Below are 19,329 nucleotides of genomic sequence, written 5' to 3' on the forward strand. Positions count from 1 at the left end.
TCAAAAAGCAGCTGCAAAAAACTCTAGGTTCTGCAGGAGAGCCCTCCCAAGAACCTGCCCAGGAAGTGGGTACACCTGTCCCCACCCCCACAGTAGGAGTCAGAATCAGGGACTGGAAGGGATGGGGTTCCTGGAGGAAGCTCACAGCAGCAGCAGCCTCTGAGTCACAACTCAGCCCCTCCCTGGCATATCCCTTTGTTTGCTGGGAGCTGAGCTGTGACTCACAAAGGCTCTGGTCCTGGGCTGGGCCCATGTGACCCAGGGTCCTGACTGCCCTGCCCACAGTCACTGAGAAAATTATTTGTGCAGGCTCACCTTCCCCTCATCTCCCCCACTCTTCCTGATCCTGCAGCGTCAGATCCCAGCCTGCAGTATCAGACCTCAAAAGGAGCCTCTGGTGTCTTGTGAGTAGTTTACCAGCTCCCCGCCCAACACACACACACACACGGGCACACACCACCACCACTTCTTTTTTGGCCTGTGCCTGTTTTTTCACTGTGCTACATTTTGACATAACTTCTATCTATAAAGAAAAAGTCCAGGAGAGTCCAACTCCTCTTATACTCTTTTTTATTGTGGTAAAATATAATATAAAACATACCACTTTAACCATTTTTAAGTGTACAGTTCAGTGACATCTAGCACATTCACCATATTGTACAACTTTTACCATTATCCATTTCCAGAACTTTGTTGTCATTCTAAACAGAAACTGTGTACCCATTCAGCGGTAACTCCTCCTGCACCTGCCCCTCTCCCAGCCCCTACTGTATTAATACTTCTCTCTCTAAACTTGCTATTCCAGGTACCCCCTGTAAGTGTCCTTTTGTGACTGACTTTCCTCATGTAGCATAATACTTTCATGGCTCAGTCATGTTGTAGCATGTGTCAAAAATTCCTTTATTTATTTATTTTTTTGGCAATGGGGTCTGGCCCTGTCATCCAGGCAGGAGTACAGTGGCACGATCATAACTCACTGCAGCCTCAAACTCCTGGGCTCAAGAGATCCTCCTATCTTGGCGTCCCAAAGTGCCAGCATTACAGGTGTGAGTCATCTCACTCAACCAGAAATTCCTTCCTTTTTAAGGCTAAATAATATTCCATTGTAGGTACATACCACATTTTGTTTATCCATTCATCTGTCAATAGACATTTGGATTATTTTTACCTTTTGGCTATTGTGAATAACGCTGCTGGGAACATGGGAATGCAAGTAACTGTTTGGATCTCTGCTTTCATTTCTTTGGGTATATACCCAGATTTGGAATTGCTGGACTATATGATACCTCTATGTTTAACTCCAGTTACACTTTTAGGATTCTGGCAGCCACCACAGCTAACTCTCAGTGAGCAGTCTCTCATCCTGTGTTACTCACCACTCTAAGAATTTTTATTAACTCATTTAGTCCTGAGGTGTGGTATAATTATTTTCATCCCCATTTTACAGACAAAGAACCTGAGGTGAGAGAGGTCCTCCTTCTCACATGGCAGCATCAGCATCTGAGCCCCCACAGGTTCAGATTTAAATTGTTTCTCCGGTTGTGACAAAAACAAGGTGCTGCTCTGCCTACAAGCATTTTCTGCCCTGAATAATGCCTTTGGGAGGGCTTCCACATCTTTCCTTGCTCCGGACTAAGGATCAAGTAAAAAAAGAGAGTGGGGCAGGGATGCTTCACTGGATTGGATCTGTCTAGACTCACTGCTAGCAGTGAGAAATCCAACTCCATCTAGATGGGTGAGAAGGGGGATTTGTAGGAAGATCCCTGGAGCAGCTCAAACAGTCATGTGACTAGATCCAAAGGCAATGTGCCCAACCCTCCCCTCGCAGCTCCACACTCTGGGCCTGTCCTCACTGCTCTAGCGCTGGGTGAGTGCCTTCAAGCACCTTCTCTGCCACTTCTGAGTGGGTTAGGATGACCCTGAGGAAGCCCACAGCCTGGCAAGGGTGGCTTGTGTCTAGCTCCAGACCGCCTACCACAGCCGAGGGGAGGGGAACCATGATAGGCCCAGCCAGGACCACAGCCCCCACTCGGGCTCAGGCTAGGCTCAGGAGCATGGGGGAGCCTTTCAGAGAAGAGGGAAGGAAGCAGGGCAAGTGCCCAGCACAGATGCTGCGTAATCTACAATAGCAAAAGATTGGAAGCTGCCCAGTAGTACTGAACAAAACAAGGTTAAATAAAGCTGCTCTAGCCACTCAGCAAAACACTATGTAGCTTATGTAGCTGTTTAACAAGCAGGAATATCTGGTGGGAATGACAGGACTCGCTGTTTCTCTGTCTACACACATGCACACACACACACAACAAACATGCACACACACATACACACACATATGTAATAATTCACAGGTAAGAAAAATATAGGCAAGAATTATATCATAATAGAAGAATCAAATGGCTTTTAATCTGTTTACCAAACTTTTCTTTACGGGTTCAACAAATTATTGTCTGTACCAGGCAAGGCACTGGGGACATGACAGGGAACACAATAGAAGAAAAATCCCTGCCCTCATGGAATTTACATTCTAGTGGGGGAGACAGATGACAAGATAAATACGCAAAATACACCTTATATTGGATAACGATAGTGTAAGGAGAAAAAGCAATGAAGGCAGAGGGGAAGTTGGGATGCAGTGGTAACAGTTTAGACACGATGACCAGGGAAGGCTGAAGGAAATGAGGGACCAAGCTCTGCAGACATTGGGAGAGGTGCATTTTGGGCAGTGGGAATAGCAGGTGCAAAGGCCCTGAGGTGCCCACGCAGGGAACAGCATGGAGGTGATGTGGCTGGAGTGTGGTTATGAGGGGGAAGGGCAAACTAGAGAGGAGTCAGAGAGGAAATGCAGCCAGATCACATGGGGCCTTGCAGCCACCCTAAAGGCTTTGGCTTTGTTGCAGTGAAATGAGAGCTATTTGAGGGCTTTGAGCAGAGAAGTAGCCAACCCTTCAGAAGGTTCCCTCTGACTCCGAGTTGAGAACAAGCTGAAAGGAGGTAAAGGCAGAGGCTTGGAGGCCGCAGTCATTCAGGTGAGAGGGGAGAATGACCTGGAGGGTGGTAGCAGCGGGAGGGGAGCAGTGGCCACTCTCCAACTATATTTTGAAAAAATACACAGTGGGGTCTTTTGACAAGTGAAGAGAAGAGAGATACAAAAGTCAAAAATGACGCCCCAGGCTTCGGGCCTGAGCAACCAGGAGGTTGGGGTGCTCCTTAACAGAGATGTGGGAAGAGGATCAGGAGAGTCGGGCATCCTAGAAGCCAGGTGAGACAAGGCTTCGAGGAAGAGAAGGTGACCAACTCCATCAAACACTGCTGGTAGTCAGGAAGGATGGCAACAGAGAACAGGCCATTGGGATGAGCAACCAGGCACTCACTGTAGACCTTGGTAAGAGATATCTGGGGAGAGGGGAGTGGAAGCCAAGCCTGCCTGAAATGAGGGGCTCAAAAGAGAATGGGATAGCAGCATCATTCACAATAGACAAAAGGTGGAAGCAACTCAGTGTCCATGACAGATGAATGGTTGAACAAAATGTGGCAAATGCATAGAATTGAATAATATTCTGCCTTAAAAAGGAGGGAAATTCCATGCCAGCTGTGCTGGCTCACGCCTGTAATCCCAGCACTTTGGGAGGCCCAGGCAGGGGGATTGCCTGAGCTCAGGGGCTCGAGACCAGCCTGGGCAACATGGCAAAACCCTGTCTCTACCAAAAATACAAAAAAATTAATTGGGCATAGTGGTGCATGCCTGTAGTCCCAGCTACCCCGGAAGCTGAGGTCAGAGGATTGCTTGAGCCTGGGGGGTAGAGGCTGCAGTGAGCTGAGATTGTGCCACTGCAGCAATCAGTGACAGAGTGAGGCCCCGTCTCAAAAAACAAAACAGAAAACCAAAAACCAAGAAGGAAATTCTTTCTTTTTTTTTTCTTTCTTTTTTTTTCTTTTTTTGGAGACAGGGTTTCCCTCTGTTATCCAGGCTGGGATGCAGCGGCAAGATCACGGCTCACTGCAGCCTCAACTTCCCTGACGAGACAGAGTTTCCCTCTGTTATCCAGGCTGGGATGCAGCAGCAAGATCACAGCTCACTGCAGCCTCAACTTCCCTGACTCAAGTGATCCTCCCATCTCAGCCCCCAAGTAGCTGAGATTACAGGTGCATGCCACCACGCCCAGAAAATTGCTGTATTTTTTGTAGACAGGGTATCACCATGTTGCCAAGGCTGGTTTTGAACCCCTGGGCTCAACGTCCGCCTCCTCGGTGCTGGGATTACAGGCATGAGCCACCATGCCCAGCCCAAAGGAAGGAAATTCTGACACATGTTACAACATGGGTGAACCTTGAGCACATTATGCTGAGTGAAATAAGCCAGTCACAAAAGGACAAATACGGCATGATTCCACTTATATGAGGTATCTAGAACAGTCAAATTCAGAGACAGAAAGTAGAATGCTGGTCTCCAGGGACTAGGGGCAGAGGGGAATGGGAGTTACTGTTTAATGGATACAGTGTTTCAGTGTCACAAGATGAAAAACTCTGCAGATTGGTTGCACAACAATATCAGTATACGCAAGACTACTGACCTGAAAACTTAAAAATAGTCAACACAGTAAATTTTACATTATGTGTGTTTTATCACAATTTTTTTGAGACACAATAGAAGGCAAAAAACTAGTAAGTCCAGACAATTCTTTCAAAAAGTTTTGCTCTAAACTGAAGAGAAATGGGTGTATAACTGTAGGGAGAAGTAGGGTGGAGAGAGGCTTCTGCTGTTTTTAAGTTGGGAGAAATAACTGCACGTTTATTTGCTGATGGGACCAGTCCAGTAGGCCATGCTCTTAAATGTTGAAATTACTTGCAAAAGGCCGGGCGCAGTGGCTCACGCCTCACGCCTGTAATCCCAGCACTTCGGGAGGCCGAGGCGGGCAGATAACTTGAGGTCAGGAGTTCGACACCAGCCTGGCCAACATGGTGAAACCCTATCTCTACAAAAAATACAAAAATTAGCCGGGTGTGATGGTGTGCATCTGTAGTCCCAGCTACTAGGGAGGATGAGGCAGGAGAATCACTTGAGCCCAGGAGGCAGAGGTTGCAGTAAGCCGAGATTATGTCACTGCACTCCAGCCTGGGCAACAGAGCAGGACTCCATCACAAAACAAAAAAAAAGAAATTACTTGCAAAAGAAAAACTGTATTTTAGGATGATAAATATTCTGGAACTAGTGGTGATATTTGCACTACCTTATGCATGTGCTAAAAAACAGACTGGGTACTTGAAAAGGGTCAATTTTGTGGTATGTTAATTATACCTCAATAAAAATAAAAGCTACAATAAATGTTTAATGTCTTCCGAATACCATGTTCTCATACAGGCTGAGTTCCCACCCAGGCAGCCCCAGATACCTACAGTTTCTGCGGCCAGTGACCCACCACAGCTATGTGGTAGCCTGCGGAACAGGAGAGGCAAGGTCATCCTCATTACGGCTGAGTCACAAATGCTGCATTAGCACACACAGCCCCCTACAGCTAGATCTACGGAGCATGCACCAATTTGTTGCAGATAAATGGCACCTTTTACTTAGGCCCATGAACTCTCAGGTCTTCAGTCCTAAAATGAAATCTAAGAGCTGGGCACAGTAGTTCACACCTGTAATCCCAGCTACTCAGGAGGCTGAGGCAGGAGGATCACTTGAGGCCAGGAGGGCAACATAGTGAGACTCTGTCTCCAAAAAAAAAAAAAACCCTAAAATGTAAGAAAAAATCCTTTCAATCAGAACAAGAAACTCTGCACCCCCACTGCCAATCTGCCCACCCATCTGGTCCACCTGTAATTGCAAGAGAACAAGGGAGGGACTTATTTTGCAGTCAATCAAAGGGGAGGGAATTCTTTCCGAAATGTTCTCCTATCTGTACCAACAGCACACTTCCACTTCCAACCATTGCACTTTTCCTTTCTTTCTTTCTTTTTTTTCTTTTTTCTGAAACAGAGTCTGACTCTGTCACCCAGGTACAGTGGCACGATCTTGGCTCACCGCAACCTCCACCTCCCAGGTTCAAGCGATTCACCTGCCTCAGCCTCCCAAGTAGCTGGGATTGCAGGCACCCGCCACCATGCCTTGCTTAATTTTTGTATTTTTAGTAGAGACGGGGTTTCACCATGTTGGCTAGGCTGGTCTTGGACTCCTGACCTCAAGTGATCCGTCCGCCTCGGCCTCCCAAAGTGCTGGGACTATTGGCGTGAGCCACCGCGCCCAGGCTTTTGCCTTTTTCCTTTCTTCTGAACAACCTCAAACAGTATTTTACCCACTGTGATGATTAATTTTATGTGTCAACTTGGCTAGACCATGGTAACCAGCTATTTGGTCAAACATTCTAGACATTTATGTGAAGGTATTTTTTAGATGAGACTAACATTTAAATCAGTGGACTTAGAGTAAAGCAGATTATTCTCCATGATGTGGTGGGCTTTATCCAATCAGCTATAAGCCTTAATAGAAAAAGACCGACCTCCCAGAGCAGAAAGAATTCTACCCAGAGAGCCTTTGGGCTCACTGCAACTCTTCCCTGGGTCTCCAGCCTGCCAGCCTGCCTTGCCGATTTTTGACTCACCTGGCCTCCACAATCACATGAGCCAATTCCTAAAAATCAACCTCTCAATAGATAGATGAGCGATTGATTGACATACATCCTGTTGGTTCTGTTTCTCTCCAAACCCTAATACACACCCAAAATAAGTGATTTTCCAATAGAAATTGTCTGTAAGGACCTGTACTTGCATGAATTTTCAAGTCACCAGATAAATGAATAAAAATATATTTTTTAAAAACCACAAAATATGGCAACCCAGAAAGAATAACATTTGTCGGCCAGGCGTGGTGGCTCACGCCTGTAATCCCAGTACTTTGGGAGGCCAAGGCGGGTGGATCACAAGGTCAGGAGATTGAGACTATCCTGGCTAACAAGGTGAAACCCTGTTTCTTCTAAAAATACAAAAACAAAATTAGCCGGGCGTGGTGGCGGGTGCCTGTACTCCCAGTTACTTGGGAGGCTGAGGCGGGAGAATGGCGTGAACCCAGGAGGCACAGCTTATAGTGAGCCAAGATCGTGCCACTGCACTCCAGCCTGGGTGACAGCAAGACTCTGTCTCAAAATAATAATAATAATAATAATAATAATAATAATAATATTTGTCTATATACTGATCAAAGCTATCATAGTAGATATATTTGCTTTCAAATGCAACTTTAGGGTGGGTGCAGTGGCTCACACCTGTAATCCCAGCACACTGGGAGGCTGAGGCCAGAAAATCACTTGAGGCTAGGAGTTTGAGACCAGCCTGGGTAATACAGTGAGACCTAGTCTCTACAAAAAATTTTAAAAATTAGCCGGCGTGAGACCAGGCACGGTGGCTCACACCTGTAATCCCAGCACTTTGGGAGGCCGAGGCGGGCAGATCATAAGGTCAGGAGATCGAGACCATCTTGGCTAACATGGTGAAACCCCGTCTCTACTAAAAAAAAAGAAATACAAAAACAAAATTAGCCGGGCGTGGTGGCGGGCGCCTGTAGTCCCAGCTACTCAGAAGGCTGAGGCAGGAGAATGGCGTGAACCTGGAAGGCAGAGCTTGCAGTGAGCCAAGATCACACCACTGCACTCCAGCCTGGGCGACAGAGCAAGACTCCGTCTCAAAAAAAACAAAAACAAACAACAAAAAAAAATTAGCCGGTGTGGTGGCATGCACCTGTAGTCCCAGTTACTCTGGAGGCCAAGTCAAGGGGATCACTTGAGCCCAGAGGACACTAGACACGCATAGGGTAACTATTGTTTCACCAAATAATTCAGATATGCGCGCACACACACATACACACACACACACACACACACACACACACACACACACACCAGGTTACCAGGTTGCAGTCTATGTTTTACAATAGGTCACAGTCAAAAACACGGGAGAAGCCACCATACTCCACCACACAATAAATGCTTAATAAAATTTGGTAGCATCATCATTCTTATCTCACTCTAAAAGGTAATACATTCATTTTCTTCATTAGCATTTATTATCACAATAAAATAGAGCTTCTAACACATTTATCAATGCTGCCACTCACTGCAGTGCTGTTTAAGAGTCATTGCACCTCCCTAAATTAACTTGCCAATTCTCTCGCCTCAAAAGGACTCAGGCAGTCATTTAAATAATTTCTGACTCACAAAGCTGGCCAAGGATTAGCGAGGCCCTGCCCAGCCCAGAACACATGAAATGTGAGTGATTTGTTAAGAAAACCATTTGAGTTTGCAAGACTGCACAGGGCTTTTATAAAACTAAAGCCATGCTGGAGAGAAACAGTCCTCCCCACCCCCTTGGGAGATGTGTCATAGAGATAGGTCACACAAGGTCAGCCAAGCTGTACCTTCTGAGACTGGGCAGGAACTGAAGCGCCAAACCTCAACTGTGTAACGTGCTTCCTTGTTTTGGGGTTAGGTTATATCATTGTGTTTTTCCCCTAACTTTCCATGTGCACACACACGCACACACCCCCCTCACTAAAGGATGGAAACAAAATCCCTATGAACTGCCGGTTCCAACAACTTAAGTAAGGGAATCTGCTAAGGCAAAAGATCTGATTTTTTTTTTTTTTTTCTGAGACCGAGTCTCGCTGTATCACCCAGGCTGGAGTAATGTGACGTGATCTTGGCTCACTGTAACCTCTGCCTCCCAGGTTCAAGCAATTCTCTGCCTCAGCCTCTCTCTAGTAACTGGGATTACAGGCACCCACCACCACGTCTGGTTAATTTTTGTATTTTTAGTAGAGACGGGGTTTCACCATCTTGGCCAGGTTGGTCTTGAACTCCTGACCTCGTGATCCACTCGCCTCAGCCTCCCAAAGTGCTAGGATTACAGGTGTGAGCCACCACGCCTGGCCTAGATCTGAGATTTTGAAGACCTCAAAACATATATTCTATTGCATATAACTCTCTTCTCCCAGAAACAAACTAAAAACCCAGTCCAAATTCATGCTTTTTTAAATTGCTTTTTTGAAACAACTGCAATAAATAACTCTAATCTCTGTCTCTCAAACACACACACACACACACACACACACACACACGTATTGTTTGTTTAAAATGAGAGCTCCTCACCCCAGATGAGTTGAGGTATGAATGGATTTGAAGTTTTCAAATGTAGTTTCCCAGGTTGTTCTTTAAGTTTAGAAAACAAGGTTCCAAGTGATACAAATATAGGCACTCCATTTTTTATTATTTCTTTCTTGAAAATAAAATCATGTATTTGTGCTGTGCCAAAGCATTACATCTGGAACACATAAGTACATGTCAGGGTGTAAACTAAGCTTTTTTTTTCTTTTGAGACAGGGTCTTGCTCTGTCGCCAAGCTGGAGTGCATTAGTGTGAGCACGGCTCATTGCAGCGTCAAACAACTGGGCTCAAGCTATCCTCCCACCTTAGCCTTCCAAGTATGTGGGACTACAGACATGTGCCGTCACACCCAACTAATTTTTAATTGTTTTATAGAAATAGAGTCTCACTTTGCTGCCCATGCGGGTCTCAAACTGCTAGCCTGAGGCAATGCTCCCACTTCAACCTCTCAAAGTGCTGGGATTACAGGCATGAGCCACTGCGCCTGGCCTAAACTAAACTTTTAATATGTGATATTACTCCCTTTTTATTTTTATTCCATTCTTCAAACTATGATGTGAGTGAATTGGGGGTGAGGGGCAAAGATTGTTTTAGCAGCAGAACTCTTTCCTCAAATGAAATTGTACCCCTTTGCCCAACAGATAAAACAAGATAAAATGGAGCCTGGCTTCAATTCTCCTACCACCACCTGGTGCCTCCAGGGCTGTGGGGTCTCCCAGTTCCCACCACACTTCTCCAGGCATGAAGCAAGGGGTTATGGGAGTATCTTAGAGATCTCCATCCCATCCTTAGCATGAAGGAAAGCCAGATCTGTCATATGTGTGCCCAGGTGCCAGATGCACTCCCATTTCACAAATTCAGGAGTTAAATGTCTTATCCAAGCCTTAAATTAGACGCTACAGTATACTGTGTTACTTTCTTCAAAAAGGAAAGAGACATTTACATCCCTGGAGTTTTGTCTATGCAGTTTGATGGATGGGTCTCAGAGTGCCTACTCAGCAGACTCAATGACTAGGGAAGCTGAGTGAGCAGTGCCACCAGCAAAAAGGAATTTAGGTCCCACAGTTAATATTGTTAAGATGGCAAAACTCCCCAAGTGATCTACAAAGTCAATGCAACCCCTATCAAAATCTCAGGTCCCTTTTTGCAGAAACTAACAAGCTGATCCTAAAATTCACAGGGAGATCCAGAATAGCCAAAATAATCTAGAAAAAGAAGGACAGGCTGGGCACAGTGGCTCACACCTATAATCCCAGCACTTTGGCAGGCCAAGGTGGGAGGATTGCTTGAGCCCAGGAGTTTGAGACCAGCCTGGGTAACATAGCCAGACCCAGTCTCTACAAAAAATAAATAAATAAAAATTAAAAATTAGCTGGGTATGGTTGCACACATCTGTAGTCCCAGCTACTTGGGAGGCTGAGGTGGGAGGATTGCTTGAGCCCAGGAGGTCGAGGCTACAGTGAGCAGTGATCGTGCCACTGCACTTCAGCCTGGGTGACAGAGCAAGACTCTGTCACAAGAAAAAAAAAAAAAAAAGAAAGAAAGAAAGAAAGAAAAAAGAAAAAGAAGGATGAAGTTGGAGGATTCATACTTCCTGATTTCAAAACTTACTACAAAGCTATAGTAGTCAAGACAGTATAGACAGCAATACTGGCATAAGGATAGACACATAGATGAATGGACTAGAATTGAGAATGCAGAAATAAATGCTTACGTTTATAGTAAATTGATTTTTGACAAGAGTGTCAAAACAATTTAACAGGGAAGAAGAGTCTTGTCAACACACGGTTCTGGGAAAACAGGATTTCCATATGCAAAAAATGAAGCTAGACCCCTACCTCACACCACATACAAACATCAAATCAAAACAGATCAAAGTTCTAAATCTAAGAGCTAAAACCATAAAACTCTTATAAGAATATATAGGCATATGGCCGGGCGTGGTGGCTCACGCCTGTAATCCCAGCACTTTGGGAGGCTAAGGTGGGCAAATCATGAGGTCAGGAGTTCCAGACCAGCCTGGCCAACATGGTGAAACCCTGTCTCTACTAAAAATACAAAAATCAGCTGGGTGTGATGATGCACACCTGTAGTCCCAGCTACTTGAGAGGCTGAGGCAGGAGAATCATTTGAAACTGGAAGGTGGAGGTTGTAGTGAGCCGAGATCATGCCACTATACTCCAGCCTGGGTGAAAGAGCAAAACTCCATCTCAAAAAAAAAAAAAAAAAAAAAGTATATATATATATATATATAGGCATAAGTTTTCATGACCTTGCATCAGGCAAAGGTTTCTTACATATGACACCAAAAGCACAGGAAACCCAAGAAAAATAGATAAATTGAACTTCACCAAAATTAAAACCTGGCACTTCAAAGAACACCATCAAGAAAGTGAAAAAATAACCAACAGAATGGGCAAAAAATACTTTAAAATCATGGCTGATAAGGAACCGAACTCAGAATATATAAAGAACACTTACAACTCAATAATAAAGAGACATATAATCCAATTTAAAAATGGATAAAAGACCAAATATACATTTCTCCAAAGAAGATACACAAATGGCCAATAGGCACATGAAAGAAGGCACAACATCATTAGCCATCAGGGAAATGCAAATCAAAGTCACAATGAGATGCCACTTCATACCCACTTAGGATGGCAATAATCACAAGATGGATAATAACAAGAGTTGATGAAGATGTGGAGAAACTGGAACCCTCGTGCACTGCTGGTGGGATTGTAAAACAGTGCAGCCACTTTGGAAACAGTTTGGCAGTTCCTCAAAATGTTAGAGTTACCATATACCCAGCAATTCCACTGCTAGATATATATTCAAGAGAAATAAAACCGTATGTCCACAGAAGTTTGTATATTCTTCCCTGAGGAATGGAAGAGCCAGGGCAGGTAAAAGAGAGGAGAAATGTATACAGTCAAAGAAAACACTCTTGGACATAACTAAATGGGAAAACATTAGTTGTTAGCATTGTCCAGGCCAAATAAAGAATTAAAAAAAAAAAAATAGGCCAGGTGCGGTGGCTCATGTCCGTAATCCCAGCACTTCAGGAGGCCGAGGTGGGAGGATTGCTTGAGCTCAGGGGTTCAAGACCAGCCTGGGCAACATGGCAAAACCCTGTCTCTACTAAAAATACAAAAAATTAGCCAGGCGTGGTGGCACATGGCTGTAGTCCCAGCTATTAGGGAGGCTGAGGCATTAGAATCACGTGAACCCGGGGGGCAGAGGTTGCAGTGAGCTGAGATACCACCCTGGGCAACAGAACGAGACTCTGTCAAAAAAAAAAAAAAAAAAAAGAATAAAAATAAATAAAAACAAGCCAGGCGTGGTGGCTCACTCCTGTAATCCCAGCACTTTGGGAGGCCAAGGCGGGTGGATCACGAGGTCAGGAGTTCAAGACCAGCCTGGCCAAGATGGTGAAACCCCATCTCTACTAAAAAATACAAAAATTAGCAAGGCGCAGTGGCAGGTGCCTGTAATCCCAGCTACTCGGGAGGCTGAAGCAGGAGAATCACTTGAACCCGGGTAGCAGAGGTTGCAGTGAGCCAAGGTCATGCCAGTGCACTCCAGCCTGGGTGACAGAGTGAGACTCCGTCTCAAAATAAATAAATAAAAGAAAAAACATTAGTTGGTAAGCAATACATACAAAATGAGCCCATTATGTTGGTTTTCAAAGATACTCACAGGTACCCATGCCTGTGTGAGTAAACAAAAGCAAGAGAAATCTATGCCCAGTTGATCACAAACATTCTCTCTGGAAGCAAGCTTGGGATGGGGAAGGTGGAATTTTATTTTTTACTTTTTTTTTTAATATCTCAGCATATTATACCTGTAATTACTTTTAACTCTACAACTTCTAATATGTTTACATTTATGTTCAATAAGAATATAATCAGGATTTCTTATTTATGTTTCTAGCCAAAAGGGAAGGAAAGAGAGAGAAAGCCACTGGAGTTGGGCAGCGTGGGAAGCTGTGAAAGTGGACAAGCATGAAAGAGCTTCCAAGTAGTGGAAACAGCAGAAGCAAAGATGTGAACATGGGAAAACCTCTGCAGTATCTGGGTGACTGTGGGGTTTGGCTCTGTTTGAGCACCTAGGGATGACTGGTGGTGGGGTGTGGCTGAAGGTGAATTGGAACAGTGCACTCAGAGCCAGGTTGCAAGAGTGCTGCATGCTCCTCAGGGATTGGCTCCGGCCAAGTGCCCCAGCCTCCTTTTCTGGAGAATTCTGTTTTTGACTTGGGCCCCATGTCCAGTTCTGCTCTGACTTGTGGGTCCACCTTAGAAAAGTCAGGAGACACCTGGGAAATGAAGGCACTAGACTCTTCCAGACTCGTTCCATGGCCACCTAGAGGCCTTGGGTCATCCACCCAACATCCCAACAAACCCCACTGTGCACTGGCATCATGCCAGGGTCCAGGTGTTCTGCCAGGAGCAGCCTCTGCCCTCCCAGAGCTGACATTTCAGGGGGATGTGCGCCAAAGTGAGACCTGTCAGAGATATTTACAAACAGCCATCTCTCTTGACATCGCTGTATCCCAAATAAATCTTCTGGGAAGACCCTCTTCACCTCCAGCTCTCCTGATACAGCAAGGCAGTTGTGAGCAAGTTATTCATAACTCTACGCCTCAATTTCTTGGTATGGAAGATGGGGATAATGAGAGGACCACAGGATGGTTGTGGAGACTGCATGAGGATATAGATGCCGAGCCCAGTAGCACAGGGTGCAGCCGTTCAAACCGACTGACATTTATTGAGGGCTGCTTTGTCAGGTCCCTCTCTACAGTATACTCCAACACACACATACACACACATCTGTAATCAATAATAATCCTGCAACATCTGAGAGTCTGGCAGCTGTTTGTCTGGGTCTTTGCACATGCTATGCCCTCCCTTCCATCCCCCACCCCCACCAGGGGTGACTCGTAGCCATCCCTTTCTGCATCTTCTTAGATATCACTTTTTCCAAGAAGCTTCCCTGTCACACTTCCCCAATATCACAGATGAAGAAATCAAGACTCAGAAAGGTTAAGTTACTGGCACAAGGTCACACAATCCAGATCTCATACTCTTAGCCCCCCGGGAACCTTACACTGTATTAAATGACATCAATTGATCAATCGATCGATCAATCAATGAAAGAGTGGGAGGCATGCATCTCCTGATCCCCGATCCTATACATTTTCATCTCTTTATTGTTTCTATCAAAGCCTCCTAAGTAATTACTTTCCCTCTGGGTGAGTGTCACTAGGTGATGAGGTGAGGTAATCAAATGACATAGAAGAGGAAGGAGTCCACTGCCAGGGTAGGTGCAGTGGAGCAAGTCTTACAATGTGCAGGATTATAACTCCAGCAATGACCCCTAGGCTCATGCTCATTCCCCAGGTGGCAGTTTCAGAACACATTGCTCAGGTCTCACCCTGTAAATGTAGGTACCAGCCTTCTAGTTGACCATTAGAACACACAACGCCAAGATCTTACTCCAGCCACCTGCCAGGACCTGGAGGGCAGGAGGAGAGTTCTGCCTACATTGTCTCATTTTCCCTCCCCTTCTGCAGTGAGATAGACCATGTCCAGTGCTCAAGAGTTGACTGGCCACACTGGGGAGTTTGACCACAACCTTGGGCTCCATATGCATGGAATGAGGTTGCATGCAATTGTCCATGAGGCTGCTCCCTCATTTGTCTGGGTTTCTGCTCCAATGCTATCTCCTCAGAGAGACCTTCTCTGACTGAAGCCAGCTCTGCCTCCATCCCATCACTCTGGATCTCCTTCCCCAGCTTCATCTCCACTACACTGGCCACTCTCCCTCACATCTTATTACTGATCTAGTTGTCTACTGTCCGTCTCCACCATTGGGATGTAAACTCCACAAGGGAGGAATGCTGTCAGTTTTTTGACTGCTGTGTGGTCAGTACCAGGGCAATGCCTGGCGCAGAGCAGCCCTCTCTCCCTAAATGTTTTTGAATAAATGAAATAAATGAGCTAAGTGGCTAAGACATGTGTAAATACAACCTCAGTTAGGAACAGTCTTGCCAGTCCTCTTTTTTTTTTCTTCTTTCTTTAAGAAAAAAAAATGGGCCTGGCATGGTGGCTCATGCCTGTAATCCCAGCACTTTGGGAGGCCAAGACAGATGATCACTTGAGCTCAGGTATTCAAGACCAGCCTGGGCAACATGGTGAAACCCCATCTCTACAAAAAATACAAAAATTAGCTAGGCATGGTGGTGCATGCCCATAGTCCCAGTTACTCGGGAGGCTGAGGTGGGAGGATCGCTTGAGCCTGAGAGGCAGATGTTGCAGTGAGCCAAGATCACGCCACTGCATGCCAGCCTGGGCAAGAAAGCAAGACCCTATCTCTAAAAAAGAAAAAAGAAAAAGAAATGTGTACCCATTTTCATAACTGAATAAACAATTTTCATCAAAGTAAAGAAGAAAGCAAAGCTTGTTACCAAACCTCTCCACAGCAGACCTCACTCCACCCATCATGCTGATACTATCCCATGAAGAAACTGACTCAATAGATTAGAATTATATATTAAAAAACTTACTTTCAGTTGAGTTTCAACCTGTGCAAGCAAAGTGATATGAATTAAAGAATATTTGTACAAACCATTAAGAAAATGGGTCCAAGGATTAATTTTCTTTTAAATATAGCTAGGGTTGCTTTAATAAATTGATTAAGGAATGATACAGAAAAATCCAGGAAAAGAACAAAAGAGAGAGAGCCCCTACCCACTTCCACCTCCAACCCAATGAGTTACAGGAGCCTGAACAATACAGAACTTGGCCTTGAAGGGTTACTAAACTATGGCAATGGCCTTTCTGCTTCATGCTTCTTTGCCTCAGACCCCCTCTGGTGAGACATGACTGGGCAGCATACTAAGTTCTGGTCAGGGGCTCAGGGACCTTAGTTATGGCAGAGAACTTTAGAGATGGATATTGATGAACGCAGGATAGTCAGAACACGAAGCAGACCATAAGGACTAGAATGACAGCATGCAGGAGGCCACATCTCGTCCTCATCAGCATGGTACAGGGACTACATCTGGTTCTCTGCCCCCTCTCCTCCAATGGTTCTCTGTCCCCTCTCCTCCAGTGGAACAGGCTATTGCAGGAGATGACAAGTTCCCTGTGCCTAGAGGATTCAAGCTTAGGTTAAACAGTAACTAGGAAGAGGTGTTGCAGAGGTGATTTAATCTGGAGGTGAAAGTATGCTACATTAATGGTCACTTTCAACCCTGAGCTCCTGACAAGCAACCAGTTCCTTTGCATTTCACTACTCTCCAGACTCACCTCACTTCAGTCACTGGGTGTTCATTCACTCAGGACAGTTATTGTGCACCCGCTGTATGCCATGGACCAGGAGTCAGTAGTGAACAGGACAACACACTTCTGCCCTCTTGAATCCTACATTCTCCTGGGTGGATGCACACAATAAACCTATAAATCAATGTATGAATAAGATCATCCCAGGCAAGCTCTATGAATAAAATACAAGAAAGAGTGTGATAGAAACTAATGGGGGAGGGGCTGCTTTGGACAGAGTGGTCAGAAAAACCATCTGTACAGGGGAGACATCTGAGCAAAACGGCAAGAAAGTGCCTGGCATGGAAGAAGTGATGCTAGGTTGAGGGAACAGCATGTGCAAAGGCCCTGAGAAGTCTTCTGAAAACTTGAACTCAAATGTTCATGAATTGCATCCCAGCCTAAAGGTCTCACCACAGGCCAACAGTCCCTAACCTCACAGCCTGCCTCTCTTTCCCCTAATTGACCAAGTCAAGGCTGACCTGTATTGCCCACTGAAAAGTGTGTTCTGGGAGGGGGCACAAAGGGCAGCCCCCAGTTTGTAGGGAATTGAGATGTAACAGGGGGCAAGAACCTCCACTTTTCTACCAGAAGTTCAGAGTCCACTTTTCTGGGGCACAGGCCTCATGGAAAATACAATGTAAGGGGAAACCTCTGGAAAAATAACTGTGCTTCAAGTGCCTCGTGTAGATTTCAGGACGTTCCATGGGGCTCCAGGTTCAGAGCTCTTATCTGTGGAGATTCAGAAGACAGAAACTAAATTGCCAAGAAGAAAGATACCAAATGGGTGCAGCCCAGGAAAACTCTACAGATGGAGGGGGCAATCTGCTAGAAATGAATGAATGTGGGAGAAGGAGACAAGATCAGGTCACTGGACCCTTAAATAGACTGCCACACTCACAGAGACTAGACAATGTCAGACTGTCAGGAGACCCAAGGCTTAAAAGAATCAAGTGAAATCTACCCACCCTCCCCCCAACCAAGAGGCAAACATTCAATCACACCCCAGAGCTTCCAGAGAAGGTCCAAGACCCCATTTCCCAACAGTGTCCTTGACAAAATTCATCTCTAATGCCACATTCTGAGATATACTTTGCACAAGGCTAGTTAGCCTTAGGAGGTGTCACAGCAAAGCTCAAATTTCCCAGTGTGGAAGGGAACACCATGGCTACTGTGTAAACACCACCAGCTCCCTACCAGAAGAGGGGGAAGGAGCAACAGCCTGCACACCCACCTCATTGAGAAGCTAGGGCTGTGCACGCGCTGTTAGATGTCAGTGATAATAACCACAAGAGCAGCTAACACAGAGGATTTACCCTGCCCCAGCCAGTATTTTAAGCACTTTATCCCTATACAACTCTTTAAGGTTTGTACTATTATCATCCCCACTTTACAGATGAGAAAACTGAGGTATAGGTAAGTGAAGTAACTTGCCCAGGACTACACAGCTAAGACAAAGATCTAGCAAAGCTCCCCTTCTCCACACCCCAGGGAAGAAAGTGGTTATACCTGGGTAGTGCATGGAACGCTTAAAAATAAGTTTCTACCGGTACATTCAGGGCAACTACCGTCTGGCAATTCTCGCGTCCTCGCCCAGTGCGGGAAGCAAGCCTGGGCCAGGCAATAAATCCAGCAAGCCGAGTCCTCTAAGAACAAGGCGCTCTGTTTCCGCAACATTCAAGCCCGTGATGGGGCCGCTGATAGTGCAAGAGCAGCTCTCCACCACCGCAAAGCCCAAGGGAACCCGTTTCCACTCGGCTCAATCAGCTTCCAGCCTCAGAAAACGCTCACCCGTCTCTGGCTGCGAGGCACCCACGCTGACCTTAACCCCTTGGCGTCCTCCACCCTGGTGTCCTATCTCGGGATTTTCTGGCTGCTCGGTTTACAAGATGCAGACGCCGGGACAAGGGCCTCAGGCAGGCTGGGACGGCGCCCGCTGCCCGGAGCGCCCTGAGCCCGGCTCCCCCGCCGCGAAGTGACCCGCGGCCCTGTGAGCCGCCACCAGCAGCGCCCAACGCGACGCTGACCTGCGGGTGCCCCGCGGGGCTGGAGAAGAAAGTTGAGCAAAAGGGGCGCGTCCCAGGACAGGTGGAGCCTCCCTCCCCGGAAGTGGCTCCGGGAATTTTCGCTCAAGGGGCTACCCGGGGAACAGAGTCAGGGTCCCCAGCAGGAGCGACGGCTAGTCGAGGCTGGCGGTGGCACTGCCCACCTGCGCTGCGCCCAGTGCGCCCCCGTGCGCTGGGCGTACCCCAGACCAGGGAGCGCTCAGGGCCCGCCGGGGACGCCGAGACCTGGCGGGGTAACTCGGAGGTGGGAGTGGGGGTCCAGCTCGGGGACCAGGGCAAAGGAGGGACTAGACCGGAAGAGGGTCTCACTCCGGGAGACCTAGCGGGGGTGTCCCGCCAAGGGGGTGTCTGGCCGGGAAGGGTCTAGCGGGGGAGCGGGTTTCCCGACTGCTTCCGCACTCACCTCGACCCCCGCGCTGGTTCGGCCTCTCCAGGCTGGAAAACTCACCGCGGCGGCGGCGGCTGCGGCGGCGGCTCCCCTGGGCTGGGCGGGGCCGGGGGCGGGGAGGCCGGGCCGGCCACGTGGGCGGGAGGCGGGCCGGGGACCCCCGCGGGCGCCGGAGCCGGGCGACGCAGGACTTGGACGTGGCCACGCCCGGCCACCGCTCGACACCCCAGCTCCCCATGCACGGCCTAGGTCTACAGGGAGGCTAGAAAGAGGAGAGCGGAGACCCCAGGACATCCCTCCCCTGCCGCCACCTAAATCAGACTCAGGCGGAGAGAATTGACCGAGTCGGAGGAGGGGTAAACAGCCCTGCCCCTCGCTCCCACTGTCCCGCCAGAGAATGC

The 19,329-nt window shown here is 47.0% G+C and overlaps 2 protein-coding genes across 9 annotated transcripts in view; one reads left to right on the plus strand and one right to left on the minus strand.

Moving 5' to 3' along the window:
* ARHGEF3 (Rho guanine nucleotide exchange factor 3) overlaps positions 1 to 19,051 on the minus strand; it is a 349,977-nt gene extending 330,926 nt beyond the window's left edge. For 2 of the 4 annotated variants that reach the window (XM_019024441.3, XM_055383168.2), the window contains exon 1: positions 18,944 to 19,051. The gene's annotated coding sequence lies outside the window, so the exon portion shown is untranslated. Of the gene's footprint in view, positions 1 to 18,265; positions 18,701 to 18,943 lie in introns of those variants that run through there. The other 2 variants (XM_055383170.2, XM_055383169.2) reach the window with 2 other exon arrangements.
* On the plus strand, positions 239 to 14,014 carry SPATA12 (spermatogenesis associated 12). 5 transcript variants are annotated; one of them, XM_055383176.2, is made up of 4 exons: positions 239 to 404; positions 1,448 to 1,555; positions 2,898 to 3,026; positions 13,086 to 14,014. In XM_055383176.2, the coding sequence occupies exon 4, from the start codon at positions 13,415 to 13,417 to the stop codon at positions 13,985 to 13,987; it is 573 nt and encodes a 190-aa protein (XP_055239151.1). In that variant the 5' UTR covers positions 239 to 404; positions 1,448 to 1,555; positions 2,898 to 3,026; positions 13,086 to 13,414; the 3' UTR covers positions 13,988 to 14,014. The 5 variants fall into 5 exon arrangements, with proteins under 5 accessions (XP_055239151.1, XP_018879987.1, XP_004034395.1 ...); XM_019024442.4 differs by lacking the exon at positions 1,448 to 1,555; XM_019024443.4 differs by lacking the exons at positions 239 to 404; positions 1,448 to 1,555 and adding an exon at positions 1,589 to 1,867.
* Positions 19,052 to 19,329: the final 278 nt, after the last annotated feature.

Source organism: Gorilla gorilla, chromosome 2 (genome assembly GCF_029281585.2).
Source record: "Gorilla gorilla gorilla isolate KB3781 chromosome 2, NHGRI_mGorGor1-v2.1_pri, whole genome shotgun sequence".
NCBI lineage: Eukaryota > Metazoa > Chordata > Mammalia > Primates > Hominidae > Gorilla > Gorilla gorilla.

What these genes read in the sequence shown, in the direction of transcription:
- SPATA12 (XM_055383176.2), top strand. Translation starts at nt 13,415, where the DNA reads ATGTCCAGTTCTGCTCTGACTTGTGGGTCCACCTTAGAAAAGTCAGGA.